This window comes from Crassostrea angulata, chromosome 6, assembly GCF_025612915.1.
Source record: "Crassostrea angulata isolate pt1a10 chromosome 6, ASM2561291v2, whole genome shotgun sequence".
Lineage (NCBI taxonomy): Eukaryota > Metazoa > Mollusca > Bivalvia > Ostreida > Ostreidae > Magallana > Magallana angulata.
Window position 1 is genome coordinate 55112247 of NC_069116.1, and position 23843 is coordinate 55136089.

The 23843-nt window shown below is 32.7% G+C and overlaps 2 protein-coding genes and 8 non-coding genes across 10 annotated transcripts; 5 read left to right on the forward strand and 5 right to left on the reverse strand.

Moving 5' to 3' along the window:
• Nucleotides 1-1406: 1406 nt before the first annotated feature.
• Nucleotides 1407-13491, forward strand: LOC128190211 (inner ear-specific collagen-like). The gene is made up of 3 exons (XM_052862155.1): nt 1407-1538; nt 10115-10199; nt 11952-13491. Exons 2-3 carry the CDS (start codon nt 10131-10133, stop codon nt 12948-12950), a joined length of 1068 nt encoding a protein of 355 aa, XP_052718115.1. The 5' UTR covers nt 1407-1538; nt 10115-10130; the 3' UTR covers nt 12951-13491.
• Nucleotides 13492-13608: 117 nt separating this feature from the next.
• LOC128190212 (uncharacterized) lies at nt 13609-18053 on the reverse strand. Its single transcript, XM_052862156.1, has 2 exons — nt 17899-18053; nt 13609-15739 (listed from the first exon to the last, which is right to left on the reverse strand). Exons 1-2 carry the CDS (start codon nt 17986-17988, stop codon nt 15389-15391), a joined length of 441 nt encoding a protein of 146 aa, XP_052718116.1. The 5' UTR covers nt 17989-18053; the 3' UTR covers nt 13609-15388.
• Nucleotides 18054-21244: 3191 nt separating this feature from the next.
• Nucleotides 21245-21316, reverse strand: Trnaq-cug (transfer RNA glutamine (anticodon CUG)). The gene has a single exon. It is a non-coding gene; the product is annotated as a tRNA-Gln (tRNA).
• Nucleotides 21317-21426: 110 nt separating this feature from the next.
• On the forward strand, nt 21427-21498 carry Trnad-guc (transfer RNA aspartic acid (anticodon GUC)). The gene has a single exon. It is a non-coding gene; the product is annotated as a tRNA-Asp (tRNA).
• A 162-nt stretch (nt 21499-21660) lies between these two features.
• Nucleotides 21661-21733, reverse strand: Trnar-acg (transfer RNA arginine (anticodon ACG)). Its single transcript has one exon. It is a non-coding gene; the product is annotated as a tRNA-Arg (tRNA).
• Nucleotides 21734-21827: 94 nt separating this feature from the next.
• Nucleotides 21828-21901, forward strand: Trnai-aau (transfer RNA isoleucine (anticodon AAU)). Its single transcript has one exon. It is a non-coding gene; the product is annotated as a tRNA-Ile (tRNA).
• An 808-nt stretch (nt 21902-22709) lies between these two features.
• Trnaq-cug (transfer RNA glutamine (anticodon CUG)) lies at nt 22710-22781 on the reverse strand. The gene has a single exon. It is a non-coding gene; the product is annotated as a tRNA-Gln (tRNA).
• Nucleotides 22782-22891: 110 nt separating this feature from the next.
• On the forward strand, nt 22892-22963 carry Trnad-guc (transfer RNA aspartic acid (anticodon GUC)). Its single transcript has one exon. It is a non-coding gene; the product is annotated as a tRNA-Asp (tRNA).
• Nucleotides 22964-23125: 162 nt separating this feature from the next.
• On the reverse strand, nt 23126-23198 carry Trnar-acg (transfer RNA arginine (anticodon ACG)). Its single transcript has one exon. It is a non-coding gene; the product is annotated as a tRNA-Arg (tRNA).
• Nucleotides 23199-23292: 94 nt separating this feature from the next.
• On the forward strand, nt 23293-23366 carry Trnai-aau (transfer RNA isoleucine (anticodon AAU)). Its single transcript has one exon. It is a non-coding gene; the product is annotated as a tRNA-Ile (tRNA).
• Nucleotides 23367-23843: the final 477 nt, after the last annotated feature.

Consider the following 23843-nt stretch of genomic DNA (forward strand, 5'->3'; position numbering starts at 1 on the left):
TGGAAATACGTCATTAATTAGAGGACGTTCTCGATTAACAGTGAACTGTTTGTAAGTTAATACAGTCTTTTACATCTTATACTTTAACTTCCTGTATACCAAAGATCCAGGTATGAGCAGATCGATTCCCGAAAGAACCATTTATTCACTAGTTAATTACATTCACGAGAAGTCTTATTTTGGAGACTCATTGATCAGTTTTCAAATCACTGTATACAAGAAATGCTTTGTATGAAAGGCGAGATAGATAGATTTGGCGGGTCACATGTCTATAGTCAGACGGATAAGAAACTGAAAACTGGACAGGCAGTAAAATTTCTTTTCAAAATCCGTTATCAACAAGGTATTTTTAACAACACCAGCTTTTGAACTTAGTCTTTTTTGGCAAAATATTGCATATAGGGTACCCTCATTGTACGGATAACTCCTCCTACAGTTTTCAAGATAGGAAGTTGTATTTTGCAGATCAATTGTACATATATCAGAGGTGTGCATATTGCTAGGATTTTGATTTCTGATTATTTATGAAAAAAATACCAGCTTTTGAACTTGGCAAAATATTGCATATAGGGTACTCCATTTCACTGGATACAGGTTGACATGGATTATGGATACAGTTCACATATATAAAAGAAAACCCAGTTTGCTGTCACATTGACAGCTTTTCACTTGTTACAGATTTTAGAGATTTTTTTATTCGTGACGTCTTTAATATAAATTGAAAATGAGTTATTGAAAATATATGTATTAATAATATTATTATTGACTCCAGGTCAAAAATTGTTATTCACTTGCTACTTTTGAAATCAAAGCCTGTGTTTTTTGGTTTTGTTTTGGTTTTTTGTTTTTTTGTTGTTTTTTGTTGTTGTTGTTTTTTGGATACATCTTCAATGTTCCAAGAAATGAAAATAGATTTATATAGGCATGGACAAATGCAAGATTTGAACCTATATTCCGAGTGGGGAAAGTTAGTGCAAAGTATACAATGTTACACGTGTAATTGAAAAACGTCTCCGGTATATATAGTGGACGTCTGCTAGAGTCTGAGTTCCTGTCCCCGAGGCCCGGAGGAAACTGTAAATCAGTCCCACATCTTATTAATCAACGATGTACAACACTTTCTTTCTCGTCTTCTCGATATATTTCCTGTCAGATACAGTCCCACAGTGAGCTCCCTCGCCTCATGCTCCCCTCTGTCGCTCCGAGCTGACAGGATTCGGTCAGATTATATGATGATAACTGAGATACAAGACTTTTTTTTCAAATCAATTCCCATGGAAAAATCGACATATGCCAACAATTAACGCTACTTGGGCTGAAACAGTTTTAAAATGCACATAAGCTTTTGAATTCTAAAAGACTAGCTAGCTTCTTATTGCCAGATATCGTCTTCTAAATGGATTCCGCTGATTTACGATAAAGCATTAACATAATGTTCCCCAAAAGATGACGTCATGATGTCAATAAAATATCTGGAGGAACACCGTCTTCGAAAAGGACCTTAGATTCCTCCACGAACGCACGAAGCCGGAACACAGGTAAGAGAAATTCTCCTTTTATTTTCCTTGGTTCCTTAATCATGCTTTTTTAAAAATCATATTTAATTTGATTTTCAGAACTTCAGGATTTCTGAATATTCTGTCTAAAAAGTATTTTCCCTGAGCTATTTTTATGAAACTCTAAAAAATATGAAAGCGGGAGATAAATTTTGTAGAATACATTTAAAGTACACATTTGTCATGGTTTTACGAAATAAAAAATTATTTGGGTTAAACATTAATGTCCAGTTTTTTACTTCCAAATCACTTTTGTCTAGAATTATCTCCTAAAGAAGGTTGGATGACAACCATAATCATTTTGGCATATCCTTTATCTTCCATCACCGGGATGATATTTCAAACATATAAATTGAGGATGTACAATTTTATTCATTCAAAATCTTTTGATTTTCTAGAACAGTTAATGTACCTACTCGACTAAGTAAAGAGTTTGTTTAACTTGTTCTACATTATACATGTACAAAATAATTATCTAAGAATAGAAAAACATTTGTCTAAGACGAGTGCCAGTGGAGGCGGATTTTAATTTCAACCAGTCTTTTGTAAGCGCCCATGCATTCTAGATAATTACCATTCTAGATGATTACTTTACAATCAGTTTTTCCAAACATTTTTCCAAATTTGTCCGTTTTTGTGCTATATATTTAATTTAGCCGCGTTTGAACAAAATTAAGTCGATGTGCACTTAGAATTAGAAGTTATCTTTATCAATGGTTGTAGTACTCAGCTAGAACAAGAAATGTTATAATTAATTGTGTTCATTATAGTAATACTCTCCGCACAAAGAAAAAGCATTAAACGTTTGATCCGCAATAATTCCTTCTCGTGTGCTGGAGTACATTTCATTTGATTTTTGACGTCTTGCACGGAGAACATTCCATCAGATGCCCGCCTTTGAACGTTAGATCTGAATTCATGTCGCTATTCCCTGACACCAGCTTATGCTCTCTCTTACTGTTAATCTACTTAAAGTTCTGCGACTGATTCCATACTGACACGTGTTTAAGAGACTATTGGAAGAAGTATCCTTTTATTCTACATACGCTTCGGTTTTTGTCATTTAACTTGTAAAAAAGAACTTCAGACAGTTTTCTTAATTTCTCATTGATAACATCGATTGTGTTTTAGACTTCAAACAATTCAAAATGCGAATTTCTTGCTTTAAATCATTTGCTTTTTCATTAAGGTTTCCTTTCTTCATTAGTCCGATTAGCGGATGATGTTCAAATCTCGATTGATATACTCATTACAACTCGTGGGAAATCGAAGGGTCGCTATGATCCACGGAAACCCGTACAATCAGTGAACTAGTTATTAGTAGTGTGGGGTGTGACTTTGTAATTTGTTGTTTTTTGCCTGTAAGTTTTTGTGGTAAGTTTTTTTTTTTTTATTATAAAGCAAAAGATCTTTTAAACAATAATAATTTTACATTGAAAAATTACGCCCTATATAAAGTAAAATTTATTCTTGTTCAGGTGGCTGGGTGGTCAACTTCACCATCAGGACTGTCTTAGACTTTCAAAAATGATAATATGGCTTTAAATTATTACCGAGTTTCTAGAGAAGAAAAAAACCCAAACATTATTTTTAGCTTTAAATTTCCAACACTTTTCATTATCTTCGAATTTATGCAGAGCTTTTCGTCAAAAGAAGGTATATATAGCCTAAAAATGGCCAGGACCACCCAGCCCCCTTAATTCAGAAAAGTGAAGACCAGGTTAGCAGCTTTAGGTGCATCCTTTTTTGTTTGGTTTATGAGTACATTATGTACAATGGTGCTTGTTTATAATTAAAAAGCCACCACAGAGCTAGGTTTAGAATGATATGATACCTTACATTTAGACTAATGTGGAATAAGGAGAAAACTCAATACGGCAAAAATGTACCCCATTTCCGACCTTTTAGTTTTTCAAACACATTTTTACATTTGTAATTTCCTCTGATTTGCATTGCGCTGTTTTGATCTTTCCAGTACAATCACTGAATTCAATAAACACGCTACAAGCATGCAACGGTATCTTAACAGAAACAAGGGTATTTGTTTGGATCAGTAATGAGTACAATCGTGTAAAATGTATAAGCAAATGACAAATGAACATGTATGAAGCAGCAAATACAAATGTATAGATTAAATACTAAAGAGAACTCAAAGTCCCATTTTGCTTCCAAAAGGATTTTGATTTTCAAACTAGAAGTAAAACTTGTTATTGTTTTGGTTTGTTAAGTGCATTCATTTCATTCTTAATAAAAATAACAAACCCCATCGAAAACCAATGAATTTCTTCCAATCTATTTTAGGATAAATTTGTTAAAAAATCTTGAACAAAACTTGCATAAATATAATGGTTAGATACGGATTTGTTACTGTTGATACATGAACTTGGACTTTTTCTTCAATTTTAATTTTTTGACACTGCAAACCCGTTTTCTTCAAAGTATTTAAATGCATAGAATTTATATAGTTATTCCAATATATACCCCTGAAAATGTATAGTGGTAATGTTTTTTTCGAGTCAACAAAGAAGTAACATCGCATATTCAAATGGATGAATTCTTTTTTCTCAAGACATTGAATTTAAACAAATTCTTTTTACTTATTATCCAAATTCTCGTGATATCATTTGAAGGACTTTTATATTTGAATCTATTTGAAAACATGATAGGAAAAACATTCCAAAATAGATTAATGACGAAATCCCTTAAAGTATTGGATATTATAGTTACATGATATAGATATGACGTAAACATGTGTTTATCTTTTGTCATCAGATTTCTTTGTTACGTGATGCTGTGGCTCAAATAGTTAGTAATCATATTGGGAGCAAAGAACCCAACCTGCAAAAAAATCTTTGTCACCAAATCAATTAAAACTGTGAAATTAAACTGTTTTCTCTATGACAACCTCAGCTAGTGAGTTGAAGAAACAACATCGTTTCATGTATATAAACCCGTGAATTCAAACTTTTGTCTCAAATATAAACACAATAAGTTGTTCTTTGGTTGGTGGAGACATCATTATTACATCAGTATCAAAAGGCTGAGGCGAGGTACAGGTTATAAAATTAACTCACCGTTATTGTGTCTTTAACTTAAACACGGAGTTGTGTGAAGAGGTATAAAACCACCGTCATCATCAGGTACGTCACTGATATCGACAAACCAATAGGTTGAACAGATGATTAATGTAGCAGCTAAATTTATTTCATATAAAATTGAAATATCCATGATTTTTTAAGTATACATCTAATGGTCCCTGGAAATTTTAATCATAAAAGGTCCATTTTTGTTACGTTACATTACGTTACGTTACGTCGTCTTAAACCTGTAAAATCTGTTTCGAAACATATTAGATAATTCATTTGACTGATCAATGCTCTGTCATGTTTTAAAAGCACATTACGCAAACATGGCATAACCGATAGGTGATGCTGGAAGTATAAGACAATGAAAAAAATATTTTATTTATCCGAAACCATAAAGTAAAAAAATCAATTTTGATTCAACGACAAGTTAATTATTAAACTTGAATACTTGGGGGATTAGATTTGATTTACACCTACATCTCCTAAATAAATGATTTATCTGATGCCAAATCAGGGTAAAATGAGAAATACATTTTGAGATTACCTCGTGTTAACACGGCAAGTCAGTTGTTGCTTGTTAAAACCAAATTTTGTTATTCCAAAGTGAGAAATATAGATATAGGATTACGCAAAAGCACCAATACGCCTTATTGCATTAGCTATAAATGTACTTGTGGCCGCATCTTGTTATCAACATGACCTAGCACTGTAGATCCAATTACCCTGTTGGTGGGATTGTATCAAGGTCACTTTTGCATTTCTTTTCCTTTTCTTTCCTCTCTGTAAATAGTATTTTTCATTCTGTCTACGTTAACGTGATGCTCACGATCTATATTTCATAAAATATAAGATTTTTATATATTTTTTAAAAACTTTGTGACGCACTGAATTACAAGTTTTTGACTGGTCTCAGACCTGATTTTTAGTGAAAACTTTTAATTATCTCGAAAACTCTACACTTCCGAGACACCAAAAATGGTTTGCACTGCTACATGTAATTTGATCCGAAGTCAATCCGTTTTGTATTCGGTTTTACAACTGGCATTAAACTTTTGTTCTAAAATGTGTGGATTATCATATTTATTTTTTAATTTTAAATACTTACCTAAAAGAACAAGCATGTAAGTCACAGTCTCAAAATAAGACGATTGATAATTTAACACCCAAATTCATTCAGCACAAATAAGTTAATTTTGTTCATCTACTTTTATTGTGCAAATTCTATCAGATTTTGGAGTCTGGCGTGGTTGTTTAACTAAATCATGGACATTTTTTTTCCTCCAGGACCAAGAAACCGTATTGTTGCCGGTATACCTTTGCATGGAATTACTTAGAGCACGCCATATGCATACCAATGATTGTATTAGATTATAGTCCCTCCTCCGCGGCCCTTAACGACAAATGAATAGGTTTCAGGTGATAGTGTGAAAAAAAGTGTGAAATGAACATAAAACTGTGTAATAAAATGCTTTTACATGATGTTAAAAAGAATTATGGGAGTTGCAATATAACAGTTTTGGAATCACGCACTGTCTTTTTGCACGATATTAATCAAGATTTTTTTTAACTGTTGGCTGCTGGAAAACAAAGTGTACACGTGTAATAAAACGCTAAAAATTCACACTAGAAAAAGCGTATAAAAATCTTATCCTTAGCCAAGGATACTTTGTTTACTCCATCCAGAATGTTTCCATTTGCCATATAAAAATTATTTGTATCTTGAGCACTGTCAACCTCAAATTCAGACCCAGCTACTTGCACTAAATTTATAAATTTTTTGTACTTTAGGTTTGTCAAAAAATCAGACATGATGTAGAGTAAAGCGTTAACCATTTTGTATTCGCGACGACTTTATTTCGCGTTCAAATTTCAACCACACCCGTGTTGTTATTTACAACCGTCCGACAAGGACCGGTTTGCGTCGAGAAACATTCGCAGGCTCCAGAAAACTTTGCGAAAATTTTCTCACTCGCGAATAAAAGCTGGTTTACAGGATTCGATACATGATATGATAACTAGATAAGTACGTATACCCGGTATACCTGTCATTTGTCATTCAATACCCGATCACAGCATGATAGATAATGATACCAAACATTGATCAGAACACGTAACCATTGTGATAGGCAGATCAAATTGGAGCATTGGTAAAGTTGTAAATGATCAGATTAATTAAATATATAGATTACAATTTGCAGTACCGTAAAGTCCCACAAAATCACAAAACTATCGAGATGCAAGAATTCTTTATTTTTAAACTTCTTTTTTAAAACCAAATACAAAGCTAGATGTACAGGTTTTCTAAGTGGTCAATTCGGAACATCAAGAGAGTCAATGTAAATATAATCATGTACATGTAATTTTGTTGCTTTATTATTAATATATTGATAAAAACCGCCATCATGGTACATGTATACATGAATATATAAAATATCATTCAGTGTGTTTATTATAGTATTATTTTACGAAAACTCTATTATGGTCTAGCAGATGTCCAAGAAGTATTGTTGGGTAATTAAAAATCGAGCCGAAGGCGGGGAATTCTTCTCCACGATTCAATTTGGTGATTGAAGTGACTTTTTTCAACATTTCCAGCATAAGGACGTTCTAATTCCTTCACGACAGAACACTCAAGTCCGATTGATTATCTACTACATAAGAACGATATCTATATCATGGAGGAGAAAACACATTGTTAATAGATATTTTAGTAAATCGGGGTTTTTAACACAATGTTTCTGTACCACAGTATAAAAAAACAAATGAATATTAAAGTGGTGGTTATGAAAGACTCCCATACCGCAAACATTTCAGTTCAATTTTTATCTGAAATATTGTTATTTCATCTCTTATCTGGTTCATTAGTTGGGTCGTTAATCAAGTAGCAAACGACAAGGACAGCTGATGGAAAGGCGAACATTTATATGTAGAAAACTGATGGAGATTTTGTCGTACTTAGCGTCCATTAGATGTAAATAGGACTCTAATGATATATTGATGCACATGTTTGTGGAAGAATTGTTATTGCACATCGTGAAAATATTTTTTTAAAGGCACTGTCTACGTTTCATTACTTTTACGCGGTTGTATATCATTTTATAATTAATTCCTTGTTAGATCCAGCAAAAACCTTTTAAAATGCTATAAATCAAAACTAGATTTACATGTAATTTAGAATCGTTGACGTTTAAGCGACAAGAAATCGATTAAAATTCAGTAGTCTGCAAGTACATGTATATGTATACGTATTATATATTTTCAGTCCTTGGCGCAAAAGATGAGCAAAATAGACGAGTAAAATACTTATAATAAGACACACAAGCAGCCCAAAAACATGAAAACCACAGCATATTTTTTTCACATCTCCCTTTCAATATATCATTAAATCTAAGTGCTCTGATAGCTTCAATACTTCAAGATAAAACAAATATTGATTCAAGTCAAATATTATGATAGTACATGTACATGTATATGGATACCAATTTCTTCAAAGTACGGCTTTAAAAAACGTAAATGACAAATATCGATGGTTTATCCTTAATTTGCAAAAAATTCAAGCTCGTATTTAATATTGTGGTTTTCGAATGAGGATATTTTCAAATTTGATCCAAACAAATTCGTGTTTCTTTGAAAATTTCATTGTATTAAGCTGAAATCTTGATTTCGTTTATGTCATGTTTTGTATTCAAATGATTTTTTTAAAAATTCATATTAGTATTCTTAAATCAAAACTTTAGGTATTTGCGCCATCTTATATATCCATGTTCTTTGACTGGTAGGATGCGATAGGGTTTAGAGGCAAGTTACTAGTCGATGGGATGGACGTATTTATTGTTGCTCAGTTTTATAATCGATTGTAGTATATACACGAATAGACATCGGAATCAATTTCATTGCCCAACATTAGTCCTAACAGAGGGCGCCTGATTAGAACAGCTGCACGTCAGCAATTGAAGGTGTTGTGAAAGATAATGCATTTAGAAAAACAATACCCCTGTGTAATGCTGATAGAAAAGGGGAGTGTCAATTGAGTTATATAAAATCTGCAGAGTTATCATGAACGTATTATGAAATATATCTAAAGCTTCATATTTCTGCAGAGTAAACTAACTTTTCAATTCAGTTCTGTTGATATTGTAGCCGAATTATTTATAAATTTATTTGTGTTATTCTTGGAAAAAGGTAAAATAAAAATAAATGCAGTTCTGAAGAAACAGAAAATTGGCGCCTCCCGGTTTCTCTGAATAAAAAGACAAGTGTCAGATAAGTACATGTATAAGTCAAATTTGATTTATCAGAAATAATACAGTCCTACGTTGATGTCATTCATACAGCGCAAGCATTTATGATTCGACTTTATGATACATATTTCTTCGGCTTATTGTTAAACTTGATTTGGCTTTAATAGTTACGTTATATGTTTCGTTTTCTAACATTCTACAGACAGTGCGTAAATTTTAATTTCCCATGAGGAAACTCGAATCGTAATAGTGATACGTAATGCAATCCGTGAAACAATCCTACCAAGGAAGGTGCTTAATTGATAACGAAGTGATGATCTAGGTTTTGCATGTCTCATTTAATATGATATAATAAACAGGTCTAGTTTCCTTAGAAAAGCAGACACTATTTTCACTTATCCTGTTGTCAAATTATTTTTATTGACCATACAAATATAGATGAATATTCTGGGATGTCGTACTCATTAATTGTTGAATAGACACACATACAATTGATCTCCTACCGTGCGTTATAATGTTTTCTGTAAATGGTGGGTGGACCTTGGTTAATCAAATAAGATGAAACAGAATTCACAGCAGAATGTCATAATGCAACGCCTTTTTTGTTATAAATGTTATAAGGCATAAGATATGAAACGTTTCAATTAGTTTTTCCCCGTTCTAAGACTAGCTTTAAATGCAATATCTCAACTGTTATATCGCTAACTTGATTTCAAAATGTTGTTTTGAAGATTCGATTCTTTTCTAACTAATAAATTACTTTATTTCAAAGATATTTGCTTTTAAACTTAAAGAGATTAAATAATATACCATAAAAGAAAAATTGCATGATTGATTCACTTTGGAGTTGTTTAAGCTGATTATTTTAATCATTTCCAAAATGATACACTGATTTTTAACGTTTCAGTAGATTTTTTAATCGAGATTGATTCCTTATAATGACCCAGCTTTATTAGAACAGAAACATAAACTAGTTTATGTTTTATTTACCTTATTTGTTATTATATCAATGTGTGGTACTCTTAAAAAATAACTCAACACTTCTTTGTATGCTATATCAATATATCTGTCCCTCGTACAACGGCTTGCCCCATTTTGTTAGATAATTGGTACTACGTCTCTCTAGGCGGTCGTATAAGAGATAAATTTTTAATTAACTCTGTGATACATAAATAGGGAAAACTTTGACTACAGGAGCACAGCTATTCTTATCTTGTCTGCTTTCTTGTAGGACTTGGAGATTTAAGATGTTCACTCATCACAAGACGTTATTTTCTCTGATGGCAGTTCTCTTGCTCAGCATTGCTGCCGCAAAGGTGAGTTTAGACAATAAAAATATTTCATAATTGTTATTCAGATAGTTATGATTGCATTTAAAAGTATTGAAGAAACATTTGAGAGGATAGTGTTATATGTCATCATTTAAAACAAAAACAGCGCCAAAATTATGATTTCCTGGTATACACGGTATATTTAAAATATTTTTTATTTTTAAATAAAAATAGAGATGTTTAAAAATAATTGGTATGCGTTTTTTTCCTTTAATTTTTCTTTTATGTAAGTATTCTTAAAATTCTTGCTATACTGCTTTTTCATACTATTCAAATAACATTAAAAGAAGGAATTCAGTCTCTATATTACAATCGAAAAAAAATTAAAACGCTGTTAAAAACATGTTCAAGGAATGCACGATTTATTGCTTTTGTTGGCTATAATAAAAATCTGAAACAAAATATTTAAAAAAGAAGAAAACTTTCTTAATGTATGTAAAGAGTGATTAATATATTCCTAATTTTTCGCAACATATCTTTAAAATATAAGGAACTGCTATAGTACAGTTAAAATAGCTAAAAACGCCGCTGCAGAATTCAACCGAACAAATAAAAACATAATATCAAAAACATACACCTGTCCATCATTCTCTTAAGCAATTTTTGAATTTGTGCCGGTCCAGTATTAAATAAATTTAGGGGCATTGAAAAAGTCTTTGTTCTGAAACTTCTGCAATAAAGGTCTGCTTCTCTGGAAGATTGGAAGCGTTCGGTTATTCGTGGGAATTGTTTAAACGTGGTTTTGTCATCGGATTTCTCTGAATTTTGGCACATTCTGAGGACAAACTTCGCTTTTATACAATGTGGCTTTGAAATGTATCATACTTATTAACGTTTACATTTAGTTATAAGATGTACAGCTTAAGCTAATGTCAATTTTTATGATGAATTTCCTTAAACAAGGGCCAAATTACCAAGGAAACACACATGTATAATGCCCATAGTAATTTTTAAGGTCTATTGTCCTTGATCAAATTGAAAAAAGGGGGAGGGCAAGGAAGAAGTAAACTGTTCAAAGAAAGGGTGTATATATATATATATATATATATATATATATATATATATATATATATATATATATATATATATATATATATAACACCGATAAATCTTTTTCTAACATTAAACGGCAAAATGTATACTTTAAGCTATCAGAAATTAAAAACTGGAGTATTTTTCCCCTCATCTATTCTATCCTTCAGAGCTGATTGTGGGTAAACGTTTCGTAGCAATAGGAATCATATATGGCATGATTTAACGAGTTTAGCAAATAAAAAAACAGGATCATTTCATATTTTTAAATCAAATGATCATGGTATATTGCGTTGCAAAAACATACTCAATTATACATGTAGTATGTGGCACAAAATTGGAAACACGACATTGAATAATAAAAAAATATTGTTAGAAATCCACAGAAATCAAGAACAATTCATCTACAAACTAATCTGCATGTTAAGTTTACTAGAAAGTATATAAGTACTAGTATAAATCAAACTCAGTTTTATTTCACAGTACATAAATGATACTGTTGAACATGTTTATATATAATTTTCGTATGTAGTTTAAATTTTCGGTCTTTCCTTCGTTTCTTAAAAATGCTCAAGATTAATATCTTGTCATGCATCTTTAATTAATAGTTTCCTTTTAAAACGTCTTCATATTGTAAGTTAATATTATTACAAAATTACATGAGATTGATACACTTTTATTCAAAACAATTTATGAATTTTTTAGAGTTCACCTGCACCAACAGATTATAATCGGTCCGATACAGAAGATATAGAAACAAAAGAACAGCGGTCTGGGGAGGAAACTGATGAGAGTACAGAACTGTTTGACGACAAGCAACTGGGCTCAATGGGAACGCAAGAGTACAGCAAGAAAAGCATGGACTCAATAAATGGCGCAAGGGGATTCCGTGGTTTTGCAAAGAAACATTACGATTCTATTGGTGGTTCAAGAGGTTTGATGGGATTTAACAAGAAAAATTACGATTCGATCGGCGGGTCACGTGGGCTTCAAGGTTTCAATAAGAGATACTATGATTCAATTGGCGGATCACGTGGTTTACAAGGTTTTAATAAGAAAAATTATGATTCGATCGGGGGATCACGTGGTCTCAAAGGTTTCAACAAGAGATATGATTCGATCGGGGGATCACGTGGTCTCAAAGGTTTCAACAAGAGATATGATTCTATAGGTGGATCACGGGGTCTCCAGGGTTTCAACAAGAAAAACTATGATTCGATTGGCGGTTCGCGTGGCTTTCAAGGTTTCAACAAGAAAAATTATGATTCGATCAGCGGATCACGTGGTCTCAAAGGTTTCAACAAGAGATATGATTCGATTGGCGGATCACGAGGTCTCCAGGGTTTCAACAAGAAAAATTATGATTCGATCAGCGGTTCACGTGGTCTCCAGGGTTTCAACAAGAAAAATTATGATTCGATCGGCGGTTCACGTGGTCTCCAAGGTTTTAACAAGAAAAGCTATGACTCTATAAGTGGCTCAAGGGGATTACAGGGTTTTACAAAGAAAGGTTACGATTCTATTTCTGGCTCACGAGGAATGAAGGGTTTCAATAAAAGGCATTATGACTCCATTAATGGTTCAAGAGGGCTATCTGGTTTCGTTAAAAGATCATATGATCCTATTTCTGGAAGTCATGGCTTTTCTGGATTTGTCAAAAGAGAAACCAATACAAACGGCTCGAAAAATTCCGAATCCTTTTAAAGATTTTATATAATGAATCGTACCTAATAATGTCACTCTTGATCTGTATGACTAAATTAAGGGAAAATTATGTGTCATGATTTGCTATAAATGGATAAAACGTTTAGGAAAATATTTGATATTATAATGAACCATATGCATATTATACTGACTACTGGACTAAAGTGTATTTAAGGAAAAGTAAACTAGAATGCAAGTATCACCTAGGCCTGCCTAAAGTTTCGGATACTTTTAAATATATGTATGAAGATTAAACCAATCTGACTTTTGACTGTGTCTTGAATTCGCGGACAGGTTATAACGGTTTGCAGGCAAAGCATGTAATTATCGTTACCCGATTTTCAATTCAAATTATTATATAAAATGTTAATATGTTTACTATTTCCATAGATATATTTTGTGTTGAATAACTGCAATCGTTCCGTCGTTTTCTGGTTTGTATTAAAACAAATAACATTAAAATATGCAGAATTGTGTGATACAATGTAGATTGCGTGTCCCTGCTTTTTATATTGTTCGGTTTTCTTTCAATGAAATTTTTTTTTAAAAATCATTAATATTAAAGTTGAATTTTGTAAAAATGTCTTTCTTGTGATTATTATAATAAAACAGCGGAGTTTTGGGTTTTTTTTTTTTAATTTTATTATTTATACCCAAATTTAAACAGGTTTTGAATCACAGCTTGGTTGCGTGCATTTATACATTAATTCATCATTTAGTTACCCCCGAAAGGTATTATTTGCAAGATAATGCTAAAAATAGCAATGAGGTAGACTTAGCGTGAAAATGCCGTTTTAAATTTGTGTGCACTGCTACACTCTGTTTATACAGTCAGTATGCAAGCAATTAGCTGTACATTGTCCCATTGGTTCGTGCGTGAACCAATGAAACAACATCAGTTCTCGCCTTGTTCTCCAGTAGCTTTCTTTGAGGGTAGATACATGTAGGACACTGTCGGTTTCAAAGTGAAAACAATTTCTTCGTTCTTCAAAAATGATAGACAAAAAATTAAAGTATTGTCATTAAAACTCTTTTCAAGGATTGAATTCCATGTGAAACAAACCTTTTGGGATTGACCAAACTTAACCATACTGATTACTTGATCAAATCAAAGTACCGAAGAACTGACGGGAGTTGATTTTATCGATGTTTATTTATTTTGAAATCAATGATATGTTATTTTGCATGACAAGTACAGGTAGTTTCTAATCTGTGTTTGAATTACGCACATTTTTATAATATGAATTTTCGGACTTTTTCGACACAAGAATGTTGATAAAACCCCATATGAATTTTAAGAGAGAATAAATTCAATCAAACAATGTATCGTGATAGAAATTATTCTGGAAAATTTATGGATCCAAGCAATATTGAACCCTCGTCTCGTTCAACAAAACGCTCGCCTGTCTCCGTTAATCTCCGACAAGCAAGAGAGACTCTCTGCTTGTCGAAGATTTATGGAGACAGCCGAGTGTCGAGTTGAACGAGACTATGTTGAACTCTGGTGTAAGAATACATACAACTACAAAAAATATCTAAATGGTTCGTATCATGTAAAATCTCACTGTTTTCAAGGTATTTATAAATAAGTTTCCTTGAAAAACAATGCTTTAGCTTTCATTATTTCGAATTTATCAATTATTCTCAAGAACTAAGCCTTGTCAGCCGCGATGATTTGTGCTTTGGTCCAAACACTGTTTCACTTTCGGTTTGTCAGAGTAACTGCATAGGGGAGTTGAATAAAATCAACTCCCAAAAATGACTGCGTCGTGATAAAAGCTTAGTTATACAGTCACTATCAGGTTGTTTAGTACGTTTTCAAAATCAATGTGTATCAGTTGTGTCTTGAAATGAATTCAACTAGAATTTTGTTGAAAAAATAATTTATTGAGACAATAAACTAGCAAACATGACAATAAAATCAACATTGATATTGTAATGCATCAGATTTGTTCACAAATAGAAAGAAATCATTATTCATACTTTTCAGTGGGAAATCCCTTGGAAATGACACATGGAGATTATATTGTTCACATTATCTTACATTTTATTAAAAATAAATGATACATAATCTCATTTATTTGATTAGTTCCTTTAACAGATTTTCATTTTAATATAAAGAAGCAGGCCACTTGACAGTAGCTACATGTATAAAAGTTTAGATATAAAGCTCATTAATGCAGTAATAAGAACATACATTCTATGAAAACCCACACATTATAAAACGGATTCTATATATGAAAAACATGATCAACGGCAAAGAGACAGTGCTACTCCTAGATCGACATTGCATATTGCAATTGGACACCCTTGTTTAAGGTACATGTAATATCGACACATTTTCATAAATACAATTCGCAAGCTATTCAATATTAACTCTATGTATTGCACACTTCGCTTCTGACTTCTAATGGCGGAAACAGTAAATTGGTATTTTGCTATCTCTTTGTGGATGTCGAGGAGGGTACGTTGATGTTTCTACTAAGAACCGGTAACGCCAAACCGATAGACACCGGGGCCCCGTGAAGGAAACGTCTGTGTTTGTTCTCCAACCTCTGTAGCTGACGAAGTCGCTGAATCGTTTGGTGAATGTCATTAGCGGCGTGACTAGAGGTAAGGTCCCGACTTCCGGTTATAGTATCATATACATTCCGCTTCCGTAACACGTGCTTGAACAGTTCTGTCTCCTTAGAATCAAGAAACACTTGACTTTTCTTCGCATATTTTTTATTTAGAAAATAGGGAATTTTGAGGAAGTTTCTTAATAATTGCCAGCGATAATTGTCATCCTGAAAGTAGGAAAATCATTCATTCAAATCTAGTGAAAAATAATAATTAAGAATAATTTGTCAAAAGGTTATAAAAATTGTGAGAATATTATTAAATATGTTTACAGCATTCATTAAAGTTTGTTAAAAACTAAATAGGAAAAGGTCCCTTTATTCATTTCATAGACAAAGAAACGTCAGAACATTTTCAAAATGAAAACGTTATTTCAAGTTAAATTATATAGGTAGACCTTTTTCTCTTTCATTTCTCAGATAAATAATATTCTGTGAGAAAAAAAAAGATTAATATCTTAAGGAAATAATTTGAAGTTAGCGAAATAATTCCTAATTTTTATAACTTTGTAAAATATGTGTGAAGAAACAAGTAGGTGTGATTTAATTTGATCTCAAGTGCCACTTCTTTTAATTTTTCTACATAAGTGTGATAATCTCTAAAATACATCAATTACACAAGACTGAGTTCAAATCAAATGTGAATAACTTTACGCAGATTTTTGGCAAAGATATTGTCTTCAAACAAAGACTTAGAACACTGGGCCGGATAATTATGCCAGTGCTAAGGTGGCAATTTTTGCATCTACCTAATCTGCATATATCGAGCAATTCAAATATGCTATATGGTAGACCATTGCTTAAAAAGTTTATAACCACCCTTGTTATCATTGTATCTCACCTGTCAGGTGCGATATTTATCTTTGAAAAATAAATTCCTACTGGAAAAAAAATTTCTCACAGAAAAATCAATTTTTTATAGGATATTTGGAATTTCCCATCGGAATAACGAACTTTCGATAGGAATTTAAATTCCGTTAGGATTTGAACAAAACTCCCATAGGATTTTAAAATGCGATTGAAAATCTTAATTTCCTATATAAAAACTATCTGTCTGAATCAAATTCCTGCAAGAAATATAATTCCTGTGTTTTTAGACAGTCCTATAGAATTTTCAGTATTTCCTATAGGAAAATAGTTATTATTTTCCGATGGGATATTATTTTTTAAAGGAAATTATCACAGCTCTCAAGGGAGACGCAGTTTAAACAAAACAGGTTACATAATCTATGGACAATGGTATATCATTTGATTTATATGGATTCTTACGAATCAGCATCTAAAACGGGTGCATAATTATCCGATACAGTGTTGAATATACTTTCAAAGTATCACGGTTTGCAACTAAAATCATATTTTGTAAAGGACAGTTACAATACATGTACCTTCTTAAAACCAAAATTAACTAAAATTACTATCACTCATAGGGTTCATGCGTTACAAATTGTGTTTTCAAGATAATCACTAGACGATATGCTAAATCGAGACGTGGACGAGTTAATTTATTTTTTCATATCACTTTTAAAAATTTAAAAAAACCGGCTTTCATTTAAATCAACAATACGCCCCAAAAGGAGTCAAAAGGAATCCATTGATACATCCTAAGAACTGTTTAGACTGCATTCAGGCTCTCAGAACCACAAAGCTTCAACTTAACTCCAAAATACTGGGATTGATTTAAGAGATTTACATAAAATATTATACCAGTCTCTCTTTTCTAAAGTTTATTAATGTTTGTTCAAATCATCAAGCCAATGTATGCAAGGATTTCTGGTCTTATTCAACATATCAAATAAGATATTGCAAATATACTTACATAACTATACGTTCTGATTAAATTTGAGAACGTTACTTAAAATATATGGTCATGCTATACTAAACGACCGCGTTTTACTGATAAAGACAGTTTTAACCGAAACTAAAGATTTAACATGATTTAACGTTTGAGTAGAATCAATAAAAAAGATATTATTAATTAAAAGATTTAAGATGTCGAGATGTTCTTCATTTCTAGGTGCTAATGACTTAACAAATTTCTAGGTATCAAGTCGAATTTTTTTTTTATGTTGCAGAGTAGTTTGCAAACGTTTTTAAATATTGTATCATATGATTGCTAATTCGATTATCCTTTGTAAAATATTTACTTTAATTAAATAGATTGATATTTGTTTAAAGGAATTAAGTTTAGTATATAGTTGTGAACATTTTGGACTGTAATATATCATCAAACGCAGTTGTGTGGCTTTCTTTCCGTTACAATTCAATGGTAAATACTTTCCAAAAAATGTTTTAAAAAGAATTTTAAATGTTTAGTCCTATAAACTTACTTCTAATGATGAGAAAGATTCAGCTTCCTTGATTAAAACAGAAGACACTACTCCAAACAGGACGATTCTGAGGACCAGGAAAGTGTTCATGTTGTCAACCCCGACTACAAATTGATGGTTTATACCTGTACAGGTACGCTATATATACCTTGCAGGTGTCGACCAACTTCCGATGGCGATGGGATTGAATTGCTTACCAACTGACCATCATGTTCAGAACAAACCTATTAATGAGATTTTACAAAGGTGTAATTTTGATATTATATCGGATTAGGAAGTGTTTGGATGTTTGTAACACAATACTTATAGGTACGGATCAGACACTTAAGGATTGTTAAATTGGTGATGTTTTTTTGGGTAAAGAAGGGTTTGGATTTTAATCATGCATTTAAAGCGAAGTGATAACTATTATAAAACAGAACGCTCCCATCTTAAACATGATAAAGTGCATTTTTGCTAACCCTTTTTCAAAGTACATTGTGCAAATTTTAAACATATACATGTAATTATTTCTATAACAGCTCAATTTGACTGTATTATTGTACAAAAGTACTTTATGTACATTTGAAAAACAACGTGTATATTGTGATAAGCTGTTGGTATGGAATTGAAATTGAATTGAATATGTTTATTGTCACCCACTCCCATCAAAAAACAAAAACAGAATATTATATCTAAGTGGTTTGTTTTGTTGCATTGTTAATAATTCATATAACATTGTAGTAATGTCGTAACATGGATAATAATTTCTGTTTAAAGTAAATTAGAGACGTAATTCAGGCTAATCTATAATAATAAGTAATCTAAATTAAGTAACAAATTTAAACAATAAATTTGATTTAATTTGTAATTTTTTAATTGAAAATATACAGTTAAAATTTTGAAAACCTTTTTATATTATCATGTGGAGGGTCGGAATAATCTGGGTCAACAATATCTCGTGGATTTTATTCCTTTTTTGGTATTTGTACTTTATCTTTCAAACACCGACCGACATGCAAAAGAATTTCATTTTCTTCGAGAAAGTGGGGACACATTGCCACAGATCTTTCCGCATACTTGCATCATTATTTAAAGATAAACTGCAATGTTTGAGCTTCACTTCATAACAAAACAATCCGAGTGTGCGTCCTGCTATTTTAAGCATCTTATGCTATCGAATGACACTAGACTTTCTACCCGATTTAAGTTTGTGTAATAATTTCAAGTTTGCTTCATTTACAACATTTAAAATTAGATTGCGTTAACTGCGTTTAATAGTCTTATCGACTGAAATATTTTAACACGGAAACATAATTAAAATTAAAGGATAGGTTTGCTGTACATGTAAAATTGCGCATGTCAACGAGAATTCCAAAGAACAAAGCTTGAATTAAAAAGGGAAGAATTATACCTCTTGAACACACAATTTTTACATTCAAGTAATACATAATCATGCATGATTTATTGCCTGACTTCCAGTTAACGGCTGTTGTATGAAGTTGTCAAGCTGCGACTTAAATCATCTCTCACTCTCTCCTCAATCTTGGATGTAAAGTTTGTCTAGACAAAATAAACTCTAATGCAAACCCCGTCCATACACAATTCCTGGTAAAATTTTCTTGTAAACCTATAGCTGCTAGCGTGAGGGAGGGGGTTATGAATATTTGTCAACTAATCAAAAATTGTATGTTAGATTAGGAAATTAAATTGGATCAATAAACTGAATCAATATTTTTATAATTATTTTTCTAATCATCAAACTATTTCCAAAAATTTATAATTTGAAATAAAATTCGGTTCATTGCAGTGGTCTCTATTATTTTGACTAGAACGATTTTTAAAGGAAATACATGCATATAAAAGACAGTCCATTTTTAGCATTAAGAAAGCTGTATGATAAAACATTATAACTAACTTATATCACCTTAATTACAACAAAATGTAGACTAAGGATTTTTTTCTTTTAAAAAGTTGTTTTTTAGAAAATAATGGCGTACAACTTCCTTCAATAAGCGACGGTATTAGGAATGCATTTTAAATGAAAGCAGTCCCCTTACTGCTGCTGAAAGGCCCACATTTTAAAATTCATTTTGGTTCGTTGGACACCAAAAAATATGTACTTGAACAACATATATTTATTGCATGGTTGTGTGGGAGATATGAAGATTCGCCCCCTCCCCCAAGAAAAAAATCATATTTCCCATGAGCAACGCCAATCATTTGGATTGCTCAATAATTAAAACAATGCCGAGGATAAAATAAGCAGCAAATTTAAAATGAGTACAATGTGTTGTAGATGCAATTCAGACAACAGTATTCCATCGACTCTGGCTATTTTCTCAATTATCATTTTGGCCATGTTAAGTGTTGTTCTTTTCTATCAAACTATCACCAAAGAATTATATCAAACACCAAAAAATGCCAATTAAATTATTAAGTTGTTATGGGACATCTGTCGATATCGTATTAATGTGGAGTAAAGTAGATTAAAATTAATATACTTTTACCGAATGATCAAATTTTACACTATTTAATTAAAAATAGCTTTAGAAAGGTTTTGGAGATGTTAAAAATGTAGAAACAACGGCTAGATTCAAACATATGACTATCAGATTGATAGTAAACCCTCTAACCAACTCAGCTACACTCTTAGGTGACAAAATTGAGAAAGAAACATTACTTCTATAATAACATCGTTTTATTGTTTATTTCTATGCTATGTTCTATGTCATAATCGTCATTGAAATGTTTTGTCGAGTTGGTATTGCAAACAAAAAAACAAACTTTTTATTTCAAAAGTTCAAATCCTTATAGCTCCTTGCAATAAAATATTGCTTTTCTTTTAGCCTTGTTATAAACTTACGACTAGGAACATTTCAATATATATTGTGTTGTTTTTGACTGAGTTGTGTAGATTTCACAGACAACTCATTACTACTTGTAGGAAACAAATTACTAGGATAACAAAACTTGCACTCAAAACAAAAATAAACTGATAGTGTTACAAATTGGTTTTGTTAGATTGTCAAATGGTCACCATGCTCAGAATACACGTCGAACACGTGTGTATTACCTAATGACTGCAAAACTTTAGCATCATGTTGAAAACCCAGAATTTGTATACAACATTGTGAAAAAGCATGTTTATATCTAACAAACAAACAGGGTTCATTTATTTTCAACAGTGTCCTTCAAAATTACAAATAAACTAAGTCGTGTTAATCGTTATGAATCGAAATACGACACAGCGAACCTTGAGAACTGATATGGTGGTAGTCGGGTAAGAAATGGGAGTAAAAGTACGTGTAATCAGTACATGTTTAAAGTCACACAAATATAATGTTAACGTGGACAAAAGAAGCACAGGTTCCACCGAGATTTGAACTCGGATCGCTGGATTCAGAGTCCAGAGTGCTAACCATTACACCATGGAACCAATATACTTATACCTATCTAGATAATCCGGTACTGATATCCCAATCACATTTCGTAAACGATCGGCAATCCGATATCTACTAATCCGCATTTCAATTCGGTGAACATAACTCCTCGGTAGTATAGTGGTAAGTATCCCCGCCTGTCACGCGGGAGACCGGGGTTCGATTCCCCGCCGGGGAGGAGTATATCTTTTTGGTAACTTTCGAATTAACAATGGACAACGTCTTTCTGTTCATCGCTCGCCGTAACCGCCGCAATAGAAAAGTTCGATTTGAAAGTACCTTTTCCACCAAAAATCCAAATTCATGTATGTGTTCTTTCCAAAAAAAAGGTAACTGTCTTCGAGTCTGCCAGGATTCGAACCTGGAATCTTCTGATCCGTAGTCAGACGCGTTATCCATTGCGCCACAGACCCTACTTGCTTATTATGCAAGATTTCACAATCGGGCAACCAAACAAAAATATATTACAAGCACACAATAACTTAACAAATACTAACGTCGAACAACGGCCGGTTAGCTCAGTCGGTTAGAGCGTCGTGCTAATAACGCGAATGTCGTGGGTTCGACCCCCACACTGGCCACTCTTTTTCTCTCTTTTACCTAGCAATTGCGATTAAATAGGCCAACCTGAATGTTTCCAATGGGTGTGCCTTTCAAATTTCATGTGCTCAAATCAAAACAGAAGCAACTTCAGCTGGCTCTGCTCAAACGTTTTATTTTGATAGTTCCAATCTTAATAGCTCCTTGCGATAGAATACTGCTTTTCTTTTAGCCTTGTTATAAACTTACGACTAGGAACATTTCAATATATATTGTGTTGTTTTTGATTGAGTTGTGTAGATTTCACAGACAACTCATTACTACTTGTATGAATAAACTGGAAGGAAACAAATTACTAGGATAACAAAACTTGCACTCAAAACAAAAATAAACTGATAGTGTTACAAATTGGTTTTGTTAGATTGTCAAATGGTCACCATGCTCAGAATACACGTCGAACACGTGTGTATTACCTAATGACTGCAAAACATTGGCATCATGTTGAAAACCCAGAATTGTTATCCAACATTGTAAAAAAGCATGTTTATATCTAACAAACAAACAGGGTTCATTTATTTTCAACAGTGTCCTTCAAAATTACAAATAAACTTAAGTCGTGTTAATATTAATGAACGATTAGTATTTTATTCGCACGTTCGATGATATAAGATTTTAATAAAGCTGGAAGCAGCATCCTGTAAAGAGAATCGTTATGAATCGAAATACGACACAGCGAACCTTGAGAACTGATATGGTGGTAGTCGGGTAAGAAATGGGAGTAAAAGTACGTGTAATCAGTACATGTTTAAAGTCACACAAATATAATGTTAACGTGGACAAAAGAAGCACAGGTTCCACCGAGATTTGAACTCGGATCGCTGGATTCAGAGTCCAGAGTGCTAACCATTACACCATGGAACCAATATACTTATACCTATCTAGATAATCCGGTACTGATATCCCAATCACATTTCGTAAACGATCGGCAATCCGATATCTACTAATCCGCATTTCAATTCGGTGAACATAACTCCTCGGTAGTATAGTGGTAAGTATCCCCGCCTGTCACGCGGGAGACCGGGGTTCGATTCCCCGCCGGGGAGGTGTATATCTTTTTGGTAACTTTCGAATTAACAATGGACAACGTCTTTCTGTTCATCGCTCGCCGTAACCGCCGCAATAGAAAAGTTCGATTTGAAAGTACCTTTTCCACCAAAAATCCAAATTCATGTATGTGTTCTTTCCAAAAAAAAGGTAACTGTCTTCGAGTCTGCCAGGATTCGAACCTGGAATCTTCTGATCCGTAGTCAGACGCGTTATCCATTGCGCCACAGACCCTACTTGCTTATAATGCAAGATTTCACAATCGGGCAACCAAACAAAAATATATTACAAGCACACAATAACTTAACAAATACTAACGTCGAACAACGGCCGGTTAGCTCAGTCGGTTAGAGCGTCGTGCTAATAACGCGAATGTCGTGGGTTCGACCCCCACACTGGCCACTCTTTTTCTCTCTTTTACCTAGCAATTGCGATTAAATAGGCCAACCTGAATGTTTCCAATGGGTGTGCCTTTCAAATTTCATGTGCTCAAATCAAAACAGAAGCAACTTCAGCTGGCTCTGCTCAAACGTTTTATTTTGATAGTTCCAATCTTAATAGCTCCTTGCGATAGAATACTGCTTTTCTTTTAGCCTTGTTATAAACTTACGACTAGGAACATTTCAATATATATTGTGTTGTTTTTGATTGAGTTGTGTAGATTTCACAGACAACTCATTACTACTTGTATGAATAAACTGGAAGGAAACAAATTACTAGGATAACAAAACTTGCACTCAAAACAAAAATAAACTGATAGTGTTACAAATTGGTTTTGTTAGATTGTCAAATGGTCACCATGCTCAGAATACACGTCGAACACGTGTGTATTACCTAATGACTGCAAAACATTGGCATCATGTTGAAAACCCAGAATTG

What these genes read in the sequence shown, in the direction of transcription:
- LOC128190211 (XM_052862155.1), top strand. Translation starts at nt 10,131, where the DNA reads ATGTTCACTCATCACAAGACGTTATTTTCTCTGATGGCAGTTCTCTTG. An exon ending in TCAGCATTGCTGCCGCAAAG is followed by an intron (nt 10,200 to 11,951) that starts GTGAGTTTAGAC and finishes TGAATTTTTTAG; the next exon opens with AGTTCACCTGCACCAACAGA.
- LOC128190212 (XM_052862156.1), bottom strand. Translation starts at nt 17,988, where the DNA reads ATGAACACTTTCCTGGTCCTCAGAATCGTCCTGTTTGGAGTAGTGTCT. An exon ending in AATCTTTCTCATCATTAGAA is followed by an intron (nt 15,740 to 17,898) that starts GTAAGTTTATAG and finishes TCCTACTTTCAG; the next exon opens with GATGACAATTATCGCTGGCA.